The sequence below is a fragment of the Drosophila elegans genome, unplaced genomic scaffold (assembly GCF_018152505.1).
Source record: "Drosophila elegans isolate 14027-0461.03 unplaced genomic scaffold, ASM1815250v1 contig_183, whole genome shotgun sequence".
Classification (NCBI taxonomy): domain Eukaryota; kingdom Metazoa; phylum Arthropoda; class Insecta; order Diptera; family Drosophilidae; genus Drosophila; species Drosophila elegans.
Genome location: NW_024545550.1, coordinates 1,083,427 through 1,097,645, shown reverse-complemented (window position 1 = coordinate 1,097,645; position 14,219 = coordinate 1,083,427). Strand labels below are relative to the sequence as shown.

Below are 14,219 nucleotides of genomic sequence, written 5' to 3'. Positions count from 1 at the left end.
TGCTCAACGTTTTATTAAAAGAGAAAGAGAGAGAGAGTTTTCTTTTTATCTTATCTGTTAATTGTATATATGTTTATTATTTTGTACTCTAATTTTGAATCATGCCACGACATCTTCTAATGCTTTTTATCACCACTATACATATATGTATATATATTCACCACCCCCTAAGTGCTTTGACTAATTATTAATTTTTGCTTTGCGTTTCCGCCTCATCCAGATCATCCCCAGACAAATCCAAATCCTCCACTCTCATTTGTGTGTGTGTGTTTGTTGGTCTCTGTGTTGGTTATCCACCCAGCTTGATCTAACAGCTAAATCCCTAAGTGTTATTAAGTTTGTTTTTTGATTTTTTTTTCCTCAATTTACATGAGTTTCTCTTGCAGAATTGTCCTGTGTCCAGTCAAAAGTAATTCTATTTATTTTTCGTTCTTCTTTTCTTTTGTTTTTCTTTTCTCGTTTTTATTTTCATATGTTGTGCGCTGCAACCCACCTCCCCCCAAAAAATAAAACATAAAACAAACAAACTACAAACTACAAACTTGCAACTTCACCAAAAAACACCTGAAATTCATGCTTGAACTTGTGACAAAACAAAATGATAACCTAGATCTGAGTATTACGCGCATAGCCGGACTCACCTGGAATGAGTGGAACGCCCGCCTGGCCATGCCGCTGGTGACGCTTCGCGAAGGTGTCCAGCCCCTCGTCTTTCCCACCGACCTCTCAGTGGACAAGCAGGGCGCTGTGGGATTGAGCGTTAAGGATGTGACCTCCAGTGGCCGCAAGACGCCCACGGATGTGACCTGCAAGAGTGAGCCACGGGCAGCCTCGACGCCCGCCAGGATTCACAGCAGCAGCGGCAGCGGAAGCAGCAGCATCAGCAACAGCAATCACAATAGCAATGGGAACAGTGGCAAACCCACGAAAACCAGTTGCGGTGGCAAATTGAAACACCTGAGCGAAGAGGAGGCCACTGCCCTAATGCTGAAAGCGGTGGCCGAGAAACAGGCAGCCGCAGCTGCCGGCACCGAGCTGAGTTTTGGCGAGGATCATGCCAGCTCAGGGAATGGGAACAGCAGCGATTACCCAGCCACACTAAGTGGAGCCGTTACCTTTGCGGATGTTGGCGGCCCAGCTGGACTATGCCACATCAACATCCTGAACAGCATCAGCGCCATGAACAATCTAATAAGCGGCAACACAGCGGCGGCCGTTGGCTTGTCCACGGGATCTGGATCTGGATCGGGATCTGGCTCGGGATCGGGTCAATCCCCGTCCAATAGTGGCGGTAACAGTGCGGTGCTGGGCGGTGCTGACAACGGTGCTGGACACCCGTGCCCCGTCTGCGGGAGAGTCTACAAACTGAAGTCCTCGCTGCGCAACCACCAGAAGTGGGAGTGCGGCAAGGAGCCGCAGTTCCAGTGCCCATTCTGCGTCTACCGGGCCAAGCAGAAGATGCACATTGGCCGGCACATGGAGCGCATGCACAAGGAGAAGTTCAAGCTGGAGGATGTGAAGAACTTTGCCGGATCCGGCGGCCTGGATGGCGGCGACAGCAGTGGAGCCACGGCGGCAGCCGTTTCCGCGGCAGCGGCTGCAGTTGCTCTGGCCAGCGGCGTGGAGCTGCATCCTCACTTCTCGTAGAGTACCACCAACCACAACTCTTCGGAACTTCTAGTGATGGAAACTTGTATAAAAAGCTAACGTTGATCAGTTATTAATGTCGAGAAGACGACAAACTAAAAACAGAATCAGGGATATTAAGAACGAAAGGAAATTACATAGAAAGAAAAAAACACAAAAAACAAAAAACCGAAATATTATCACACACCAACCTCTCGGGAAAACGGAATCAGTGTGCCAAATTAAGCTTAAAACAAACACAACAAAAACAAAAAAACAAAAAAAAAACACAAAAAACAAATGAAAAAATCATAATGAAATAGTGTTGTAAGAGATGCCTGAATGTTTCGAAAAGAAAACGTGTTCGAATGGACCGAAAACAATTTGTTGCAAAGCACAAAAATCTACGCCATTTCACATAAAATAATTTTTTGTTATTGTTATTAATTGTTTACACGAGACCGATTTGAAAATCTATAATTTCTATTATTTCAAGCAAACAGCAAAGTGATCAGTAAAATGATTTTACACAAAAACAATTTTAGATATTGCAACATTCCACAAAACGTAAAAATGAAAGACAAAACTTGTACAATGAAAACGGTTTAGAATTATTCAATAATATCATAGGTTTAGCATGAGAAGTATATATATATATATATATATACATACATATAAACATATATGTACTAATACATAACGTAGAAACAGTAGTAGTAGCAAACTCAGTGGATAAAAATGAAAACTCAGACCATATTAAGATATTACTCGTTAAATGAAACAATCAATCCATTAAACCAGAGCGGTTCGTTTCCAAGTACATCCAGCGAAAAGGAAAACCCTCGACTTTATAGTCAAAATTCCCAGTGGGAATTGTAGAGAAAGTTAAACATGTAAGCTTAAGACGATGTACTTGCAGCAAGCGTTATTCAGTTCAGTACAGAGTGCCAAACAGATTCAATTTAGGTTCCCATACAGCCAGTCAGTCAGTTAACCAGCCTCTTCAAACAACATTTTACCTCAAGTGGAAATATTTTGCTATTATAACGATGTCTTAGGCTAACGAAGAAAACATTCTGTAAGCTCAGCAACTTTATATAGAATTTAATGTAGGCGAGGCGAAACGTTCGATAGTCGACGAAGAAAGTGCCTTGAAAAATTGATGGAAAAACAGAAGCAATTTGCAACCATTTTATTTAAAAATTTATTATATACCCAATATTCGTAATTGTTTAAAGCCATATTGAAGTAGGTTAAGGCAGGAATTTAAGTCAAAAAGTCAACCAACCGGAGGAGGTCGGGATTTAAATGGTTTTTATTAGACATTTAAACTCAGGTACTTAGTGAGGGCGAGACCCAAATTGCATAACTAAAATACAACAGACGACAAACAAATTCAGTAGCTGAGCTACCACAATAGCAACCACAAAATAAGGAAACAAAAACAGAAACAAGAAAAAAAACAACCAACAGAACACCGCCACAAAATACGTCACATGCACTTTATTTATTATTTTTTTGATAACTTATGAATATGGTATGAATGTGTGTGTTTTTATTTTTTACTTTTATGCTGCACATTTATAAGTAGTCAAGTGTAATTTATTTTTATTTCCCTGCTTTCCACTACAACGAGATACATTCCATAGATGATTTTATTAAGCTTTAATTAAACGACGACAAACTACAAACATTCACAAGAACAGACAAACTAAACCCAAACAAAAATGTGCGGCCAGTAAAACTGTGCAACAAAAACAATTAGTTTAAGAGCTCTAATAATTTAATACTTTATTAAACAAATAGAACCAGAGGAGGAAGACAAAAAAATCTCGAATGCTTACGTATAAAATAATTTTTTAAGAAACTAAAATTCTTAAACAAAAAAAAAAAACATTGGTTATATAATTGCGGTGTTGGGCTAAGTTTAGCAACTCTTTATAAAATGAAGAAAAAACGAAACAATTTCAAAAATTATAAAATCGAAACATTATGGCAAAAGTTGAAAATTCCAAATTTTCTAAAAACAATATTGTTGAACAATAGGAAAACACAAAAATATATAAAATAGAGAATAATTTTAAATAAATAAAACACTTAATAAGACAAAAATACTCATTAAACAACAGAATTAGCATACCCTTATATATATAATATATATATTTAATTTTTTCTATGAATTGTTTGTAAAACTCTTTTTGTAAATTGATTAAAAAAAAAAAACCCAAATTCAATGTGAAAAATATACAAATTCCATGTAATAAAACGCAAAAGAAACGAAAGTTGTTTGCTATAGTGCGTTGATAATTAATTTATTTATGTCTATGTTGATACGTCTTATTTCTTACACACAGATTTAGTAGCGCTTTATTTACTGCTTGTAAGTATTCATTTTAATTTTTAATAATTATACACAATTTTATGATTTCATTTTTGGAAACATTTTATTTGAAAAGACACAAATTATTGAAGATACAAAAACGGTTAGGCCATCATCTCTAGTTTAGGCACACATCAAAATCTGTTTAATATATGAATACTTGTCTATCGTATATTTGATAACTAATGCAAACAAATAAATAACTTGCCATTTACAGATGAAAGTGGTCAGCTTGAAGGTGGCGAATCCAGGATCCGCGTGCGTAACTGGCTTATGCTGGCGGATCAATCCATGATCGAGAAGTCCTCTGAAGATCCCTCAGGTATTTGGCTGCACTGGTTGCATTACACCTATTTCATATATGATTTTGATTGATTTTGTTATTTATACGAACCTTGGTTATTTTATCGTATTTTTGAACTCTCCAATAATTTTGCTTTCTTTTTACAGTCTTACATTTTGTTTTGTTGCTGAGCACACACAGACACATCATAAGTTCTTTTTTACGTATTTCCTTTTTTATAACCATTCATTCAAACAATAATCTAACTTTAACCATTCCAAATTTCTATTTCATGACTAACCAAAAACCAAAAAAAAAAAAAAAAAAAAAAAAAAAAAAAACCGACAATAAAACTAACCATCAGACAAACTAACTCAGTCCAAAAAGTCACTCATAAGCGAAGCTAAAATCACTAACAAGTCATCGGCGTCGATCCGGCCGAGAGTTTCGACGACGACCACATCCACATCCACGTCCACGGCGGCAGCGGCGGCGGCCACCATTGCGGCCAAGCAGGCGGCAGCGGCCATTGCCAGCAGCAACATTAACAACAACAATGCCAGCAGTTTGACCCAGACGCTGACCCAGACGGTGACCCGCATCGGCAGCATCGGACGCACAACCATTGCCTGCATCACGCCGGCGAACAATGGGAACAAGAATGGCTCGTCGAGCAACTGCAATGTGGATGCCGCATCGGCCGCAGCGCTGGCGGCGGCCGGCGTCGAACTGGACAGCATCGATGACACCATGACCGAGGTGATTGTGAAGATTGAGAATCCGGAGAGTATGCCACTCAATGGGGATGACGACGACGACGAGGCCGTGTGCAACGAGGCCATCGAGGATGAGAACACTTTCGACTATGACCTGAAGCTGGGCAGCCCGTTGTCATGGACATACGATGCGGTGAAGATCGAGAACGAGGAGTTCGAGGATAGCTATCTAATGGACAACGATGACGACGACGATGATCTGTTGACCACAGCGGCTGCCACTCAGAAGCATGCCAAGCAATCGAATGACAAGCAAATGGCCACCGGCCAGGGCTCTGTTGCTGCTGGTGGTGCTACTGGTGGTGTTGGTGGTGGTGCGGGTGCCGTGAAAAAGATCGTCCTAAGTGCCCAGCAGCAGCAGCAATTGCTCGAACAGCAACAGCATCTGCAGCACTTGCAGCTGCAGCCCACCAGCCAATCGCTGCAGATCAAGTTGCCCGCCATACCAGCGACCATAACGACGATTTCGGCACCCAAGCAATTGATGGCCGGTGCGGGAACCAGCGGTACCCTCAACACGACCAATTGCACGCTGATGAGCAACAAACTGGGCCTGCCCATCAAGGACCAGAATCTCGACCTGCACTGGTCGCATTCGGATGACAATCGCTATCGCGTCCTCGTCCAGAATAAGCGCACACGCAAGGAGTCACTGGAGCACTCCGCCGACATGATCTACAATGCCGACATCGAGAAGCCGTGGGTGTGCCGCAACTGCAATCGCACCTACAAGTGGAAGAACAGTCTCAAGTGTCACCTGAAGAACGAGTGCGGCCTGCCGCCGCGCTATTTCTGCAGCAAGATGTGCGGCTATGCCACCAATGTCCACAGCAATCTGAAGCGACACCTGAACACCAAGTGTCGGGATCGCGAGAAGGATGCCGATGAGGAGAAGAAGCCTCTGCCCGGTGGCGGCAGCATGCCCATGGTCGTTGGTGTTGGCAACGGTGCCGTCGTTCCTGTTAGCAACAGTGGTAACAACAACAACAGCAACAACGGCGGCGGAGGCGGAGGCGTAGGCGGCGGAAGCAGCACCAGCAGTACCTACACTTTGGTGTTCCAGAACGACAGTGCTTAGGAGAGACTTGGACTTGTACAAAACGCAGGCCGCGGCTAATGAACGGCTTTGGGAACGAATCTTCTGCTAGTGCGAATCTCGGTTACTCCATCGAGTTGAGTTTATTTTTGGGAGCTACGGATCATCGGATCTGCAAGGGCAACCCCGCCCATTCACAATTTCTTTTTTTTTTTTTTTCTTTCTTTTCGTTGAACGAAGCCGGTGATGATGCCGTGGAAACTAGGAGTAGTTTGCAATACATTGAACAGAAGACATGCAAGAACAAGGAGTGTTGTATTGCTTTAGCGAATTCTCACAAACAAAAATTAACTTTAAAATTCATATAAATATGTGTACATTTTTTCCCAGAAAAAAAAAAACATGAAACAAAAAAAAAAAAAAAAAAAAAAAAAAAAAAAAAAAAGAAATGAACACAAAACCAAAAAGAAAATGATATAAACTAGTCACCAGCAAAATTTTTGTTTAAGTGTGCTACAAAACCACAAGAACAAAAAACAAAACAACAACAAATGAAAAAAAAAGGGAAACTTTTGTAATAATTATTAAAATAAAAGAAACCCTAACTATATGCATGGCATGAACATAAAGCAAATGCCCCTCCAAAGATACTGAATAATAATATTGATAAACTTTTTGATTTTGTATTATGTTTGCATACGCAATAATTTTTTTAATTTGTTAGAAACATTTTTAAAGATTTTATTTCTGGTCATTAAGTTATGCTTATAAAATAATAATTATTAACTGAAACGATTATCTAGTCAAAACGAAACGATAATGAGATATAATATTTTCAATTTTAGACAAAAATTAAACCTAATTGATAATGACAATGTTTATAAAATTTAATTCGAAATATCATCGGCGCATGTATGCTTTGAAAATTGTTAGATTAAAAAAGAGAAAAACAAAAATACAGAACCACGATTCAGATCCGGCACTGAATCCAGCGAGTTGTACCATCAAATTACCTTACCAAAATGTAAAGAAAACGAAAAAAAAAAAAATAACAAATACCTCTATGAAGTTGCAAGAGAGATTACCACATTATATTAATTGAGTACGATTATAACTATGTATTTCCCATAAACCGATGAATCGTAATTATTGCCGGCTAAATGTATTTAAAAACAAAACACAAAAAATTCGAAATACAATTAAAAGCAAATGTCAAAAACAAAATACCAAAACCCCAAGTTGTACTTATTTTAATGAGATCGCCATTGAACTTCTCATCTCATTCCATCATACAGGTAGAACTCGATCGACACTGCACATCTCCCACATCCACAACCACATTACATCCTCTCCCTCCTTCCTCCATCCGAAACACCAATTTCTTAGGCAATCCAAACATTTGCTTAGAATCTATACTAATCAGATCTCTATTTCAGGTGGATGGATGTGATGTGATGTTAATGAAGATGATGTGGGTCTTGACTGATGAACGCGAACGCCAGCCAAACAACGCGATTCATGGTGTTGCCTCCTCCCTCTCTTATTGTTGTTTGCATGCTTAACTACTACAACATATATAAATACTATTTATACAATATAGATATGCATAACTATGTATCCTTTTACTTAGTCCTTATATACATATGTATTTGTTAGATGAAGTAACTATAATTTACATAACTATGTTTGAGACCTATTAGATTTGTAGCTTGATCTGGTTTTTTTTTTAATACTCCATTTGTTTGTATTGCCGAGGTTTAACTTTAAGTTTATTTTTCCTATCTATCTGTCTTCTTCCTAGCGATTGTGAAACGTATAAATCTATCTGATTACTATATATAGCATTAAATTTATTTAAATATTAAAACATGAAAATGAAACCAAAAAAAAAAAAAAACTTAGTTTGTATAGAATTATATTTTACAAATATCCATTACTTCTATCGAGAACTTTTAATTTTACTCGACTATTGTATTATGATTTCCCTTACATTTTAATATTGCATGCGTATTTACAAAGTGATAAAACGAGCAGAGAACACATTGGGCACTGGAAACCGGGATGAAATTTCCAAGTCCTGCCAGAAATACGTCCACCCCTTCTCTAGAAATATTAAGTGTTTTTTGTCACTAACCACCCAACACACATCTCCTATATAATAATTCAAAAAACGATGTTTTTGAAACCATTTATCACTTGTATCTTTATCAACAAAATTTTTTTTGTTTATTTTTGCTTAGCTCTCCTAAAATTTTCGATGTACTCATTGTGTTTTAATTTAATATTTAATGAAAATTTACTTTTGCAGCCTACTTACACAAGCTCACACACACAAACAGATACACTGACATCTACACCAACCACAAAAAACACACACACACACCAATCCAGTTCACTCCACTCCATATAGCACCATGTATCACTAAAGCAACATATTTAACTCAAAAACAAGTAAACAAAAGACTCTAAACAACTACGGTAAAACTTTATTATTTATTTATTTCCAGTTAGTAATAGGTCTTTTTATAATTTCAAAAAAAAAAAAAAAAAAAAAAAAAAAAAAAAAAAAATCAAATAAAAAATTTTTTTTTTTTAAATTGAAATTACAACTTACTAAAATGACATTTTCTATTTTTATATTTTAATCAATGTTCTCAGAATTTGGACGCTTGTCACCTAAGCGACGCAGTTACAGCCTTTTGGGCATCAAGACGAGTCCCCACACGAGTCCCATCGGAACGCCGGTCATCAAGTACGAACCGGGCAGCGGTCTGGAGGATCATAACGAGCACTTGAGTGACCGAGCCACGCCCACCACCCACTGCCCGGGCATCCTGCTGGTGCCCAAGTCTCAGCCGCGCCATGGCAACGGCGACAACGACGACAGCAACGACGAGGATAGCATGGAACCCTGCGATCTGCGCATGGACCTGGCCAAAGCCCTGCTAGCTGCTGCCCAGGTCGGAGGTCCGGCTACCCTGCCCCTGGGCCATCACCATCACCACCACCATCAGCAGCAGCAGCAGCACCACCACCATGGTCGTGCCCTCACGCAGCTGATTTATCCGGCTGTGCCGGTTCAAGTGCCTCGTCCCGAGACGCCGACGCGTCGCTACAGCAGCAGCAGTGGTCCTGGCCAGGATCCCACCAGCAGTGCTGCCGCCGTGATGGTGGCCGTAGCAGCTGCTGGACTGGCGGCCAATAACACAAGTGGTGCCTCATCCGCCGCTGGAGGAGGTGCTTCAACTTCAGCAGCGGCTGCAGCGGCGGCAGCAGCAGCAGCAGCAGCAGCATCATCATCAGCTGGCGGATCAGCGGTGGGGAATTGGAGCGGAGCTGCTGGTGGAGGAGGTAGTGGCAGTGGCACTGGCGGTAGCGGAAGTGGAGGAAGCGGTGGAGGAGCCTATGCCTGCGATAGGTGCGGAAATACCTACGCCCGGCCGCATAGCCTTAACCGGCATGTGCGATTCGAGTGCGGCGTGGAGCCCAAGTTCGAGTGCCCCATTTGTCACAAGAAGTCGAAGCACAAACACAATCTCGTGCTGCACATGCGCACCCACCAACATCGATGATATAACAAACGCTGCAACGGCATCCGATGACGCCAGGCTCTTAAACAACTAGTGGCTGTCGGGACGGATCCGGACCCGGGATCAGCATCGGTATCAGCATCGGTATCAGCATCGGTATCGGTATCGGGGATCTAGAGTGGGTTCACAGAGCAGATTCTATCGTAGGTTTCGGGTCCTTAGTGCCAGGTCAGCTTCAGTCAGAGTCCCAAGTCCTAATATGACACACAGTTCAGTCCAGTCCAGTCCAGAGCGCGGTCTTATGTAATTTTCCAAATGATCTTGAAACCTTATAGTCGTTTTTACATATATATATATATTCTACATAAATATATATACAACTAACTCGTAACTATGTATATACAGAAGGATTATTAACAAATTCTAATTCTTAGCCCATTTTAAATATTTTTCTTTTTTTTGGTTCAACCTCAATCTTTCTTGATAGATTTCTTCGTAACAGTAACGATATTTCATTTGTAATTACTTTGGTTTTGAATTGGCAAGAGTTTTGACGCAGGCAATTTAAAGGGGTTTGAGGGGCGCGCGAGAGTGCAGCCGGCGCCGCGTGTTGCATGATGTGTGTAAATCCTTAGGAAAACTCAATGATCTCAATGAACTTTTTCTTGATTATGGTGAAAATACGGAAAATGGGAAAAATTATGCATTTTATTGTAGCAGCAGCAACAGCAACAGCGCAACAAACGCCAACGCAAACGCAAACAAAAAATAACATTCACATTAATTATAGTGTAATTTCTAGTGCAGGGCACTCTCGCGCGTCTTTCATGATTATAATGATATATATATATATACATAGGGAGACACACGAAAAACACAGTCAGAGACAGAGTCAAAATGTAGAGCTTAAGTTAGGACCCCAGAGAAGGCGTTTCCAAATCTGAATCGACTAGATGATCATGTGCAATATGAAACGGGCACCAAAAAAAAAAAAAAAAAAAACAAAAATCAAAAACGCGAAAAAACAAAAAAACACTGATATGAAACGCAGTCGTCGTTCTTTACCTTTTCACATTTTTTGTTTGTTTATATTCACAAACTCACATCGATAAAAATGTTCGAAGTTTGCTTAGGTACGCACGCGTACGCACCCCAAAAGCCACAGGAATGCATGATACAAATACAAATATTACGCATATATATATAAAACAAATTATAGCTAGTAGTTAAAACTCAACGATCTCTATCTACTCTTTTTTCTAAAAACAAAGCAAACAATTTATTAATTTATTTTGTGCTCATTCCATGAACGTTTTTTAAATTATGATTTAATTATGAACCACGATATGTGATAGCGGGAATTTTAATTTGACCAAAAAAGTGAAAAACAAATCAAAATTAGCGTGGCTTTGGGTTCACAGACGCCTCTGCACAAAGCAAACCGTTTTTAAAGGCAAACTAAAACAGTTATTAATTATTTTTAAATAACATTAACATAAACATTAACATAAACATAAACAAGCAGCATGTACGAGTGTGAAAAAGAAGGTGGAAATTGGCAATGTAAACGGGTTGGGGGAACTCGCATCGAGTCACAGTCAGAAACATAAATTGGTATGTGATATAATGAATATAGTCCTCATTGTAATTAATAGTAATCATAATTGTATATTTTTTCTTGTTAAAAATAATTTTATTTTGTCAAAATTGAAAGAAAATACCAGAAATATTTTGCAGAGCGGTCTTGTTATAAAACGATAATATATATAGATATATTGATGAGCGTTTGTTTCACACATTCAGACACACAAACACGAATTCAAGTTTTGATAATGGCTGATAGTGGCTGATATACAAACGAAGAGCTTAAATGTATAACAAACTTGCTTAGGTACTTCATAAACAAAAATATTGTTAACTTAAAAAATTATAAAACGAAAGAAACCACATAGAGGGGCGCATACCATAATTTGTTGTCAGTTTTGAAGTTTGTGCCACACAAAAAATGTGATAAAGAAGTAAATTAAACCACAGACAACAAATTGGCACAAATCAACACAAAATATGTACGAATATTAAACGAAATTGTTTAAATTGTTTGAAACAAAAACGAAAAAAAAAGAAAAAAACAAAATTCTTATCGGTCAGTATTCGAATTAGGTGAGGAAATTCTAAATTTAATACGTTATAAATTAAAACAAAAATTTTGGTTATCTGCTTTGATTCATACATTTATAATTATAAATATTTTATAATCGCTTTCTTGCGCTAGTCAGTTTCTAGAGAGTTTTCGCTTATCATTTTGTTAGATTTATGAATAACAATGTGCACTACACGAAATTCACTATTTGTATCCGTTTTGTATAATCAATAATCTAAATGCGATTTATTTAACTTTTTCTAAGGTTGTGGTTCTTATTTATCTATAAAGCATAATAATTTTAGTTACATTTAGTTCTTTTTGTTACAACAAAAGCAACGAGAAGAGGATGAATTCATCTGCAATGCCTATTTTATAATTTATCAACAGCGCATGTGATGGACTCGAAATGAACCAAATATTAAAGAAAATCCAAGACAGACGAGACCATGCAAGCGAATGCGAATTGGGTCCGAAATGGCAAAACTTTCGAGTCGTATAGTTAAAATGTAAAGAAAAGCATGTGATAAATTTTAATATAATTTGATTAACAAACAATTTACTAACACAAAGTCCCCAAAACACTCCCCAAACCGCAGACAGTTCGCATATATATACAGACACCAAATGGAGCCAGGCGATTAGTTCGAGTTTGAGAACGAATTAAGATAGTCGGGATTAGTATGTATGTGGGCAGATACCATAAAAAATGAAATATTTTTCGAGAAATTGTACTAACCCAGATATCTCTATTTCTACTAATATGTATCTTTATTAATTCTGTTAAATAAACAATATCAAAGATTTATAAACACCCAAAACACACCCCAAAACACAAAAATACACGTTTAAAAAAGTTGTAAACAAGGAGCTGTGAATGTAAAATTATATGTAAAGCAAAATATATCTTTATATAGATACAAACAAACATACAAACATATAAAGGAATCGATGTGATTAATTGTGATTGAAATGAAATGAAACGAAGCATAGGTCAGATCGAATCTGATAAGTTGAGTGAAGAGCAGAGTGGGTGGGCAATAGGTTGGGTTATGGATATGAGAAAGGCTTTCTTTTCAAACACATACACACACACACACACACAATACACAAACAACACACATACATAATAGATAAAAATATGTTGTAAGAAAATCTGATATTTTGTTTCTCCTTACTAAGCTATACTTTCTGTTTGTTTTTTTGTTCTAATATAATTTCCAAAAATAATACTAATAATACAAAATGGGGAATTAAATACATAGCACACGCATACACAATAAATCAAGTAAACCGTAGCCTTAAGTTAACAAACAAAAAATGAAAGGAAGTGAGAAATTAATGTTGATTGCTGTTAACGCACGCTTCACGAATAGTAAATGTTGACAATGAATGCAAAGCGGCGAAAATAAAAAAAAAACTAAAGAAAATGTGTCTACAAAACGCAACACAAACCGATTCGAGTTGGAACATTTGTACCATAGCTAAGTTTGCGCCAACAAATAAATTTACAATAAATTTATACAACACGACAAAGAATCACATTGCTTTTTGCACTGCAATTTAGATTAACAAATTGAAAATAGTAATCAATATATTTATGAAAATGAAATCTATCTAAACAAACGACATTCAAAATGCCAGTTAGACTATGAAAAAGTGTGCTTAAACCAATTTCGATGAAACGATAATATAAAAATGTTAGAACGAATTCAGAGTACATTTAATTATGTAATTGTGTATAAAGCCGAGAAAACGCCTTAAACAAAATTTGTAAAACTATTTTAAATGTTAAACGAGAAAAACGATTTAATTGTTATAAGTAAACAGGCAAAAACAAAACAACAAATAAAAACTAAATTTAAATATATATTGAAAAAATAGAAAAAAACAAAAACCACCTTTAAATGCAGTTTGAAAATTCTCTTTTTACAGGCAACATATATGCAGTAAATGTACGAGAACGCAGTAAAATCCTTGGATAAGCTGAAAAACCTTGAACTAATAGTACCTTTTCTCTTTTTCTAGGTTTGCTGGATGAACTGAGGTGCGAGAAATTCAGGCGGAGACAGAGGAATTCTTTAGTGGCCCCCAAATGCTGATCAATGTTATTATACTGAAAGTGATTTGAGCTTAGTTATACTGACAAACCAAATATATGATAAACATATGTAATTTAATTTGCTGTATTGTTGTAGTTTTGAAAATCACACCAACAACGACACACCAACACTGGACATTTGATTTGTGATTTCTTTGTCTGTTACCTTATTGTTTATGTACATATGTTCGTTCCAAAGCTTTTGTTTAGAGCAATGCTTGAGTGGCTTTTGTATGTGTGGTGCATTCGTGTTATTCTTCTGGGGATTGTGTCATCCATCCATCACCGCATCTTCATCACTAAACATCATCAACCGCCTCCCAGAGCTGCTAAAACTTCATCAACAA

General features: G+C 37.8%; 1 protein-coding gene across 11 annotated transcripts in view; it reads left to right on the top strand.

The window, feature by feature from the left end:
• The window catches only part of LOC108149682 (longitudinals lacking protein, isoforms F/I/K/T), a 63,188-nt gene that overhangs the window by 37,441 nt on the left and 11,528 nt on the right, over positions 1–14,219 (top strand). For 3 of the 11 annotated variants that reach the window (XM_041707384.1, XM_017277428.2, XM_017277429.2), the window contains exons 6-7: positions 4,224–4,328; positions 4,654–6,381. The exons of 5 other annotated variants lie outside the window; for them this stretch is intronic. In XM_041707384.1, the coding sequence (XP_041563318.1) occupies positions 4,224–4,328; positions 4,654–6,143 (1,595 nt within the window). In that variant the 3' untranslated portion in view covers positions 6,144–6,381. Of the gene's footprint in view, positions 1–610; positions 3,334–4,223; positions 4,329–4,456; positions 6,382–8,759; positions 13,609–14,219 lie in introns of those variants that run through there. 3 more of the 11 variants (XM_017277445.2, XM_017277434.2, XM_017277433.2) reach the window with 3 other exon arrangements.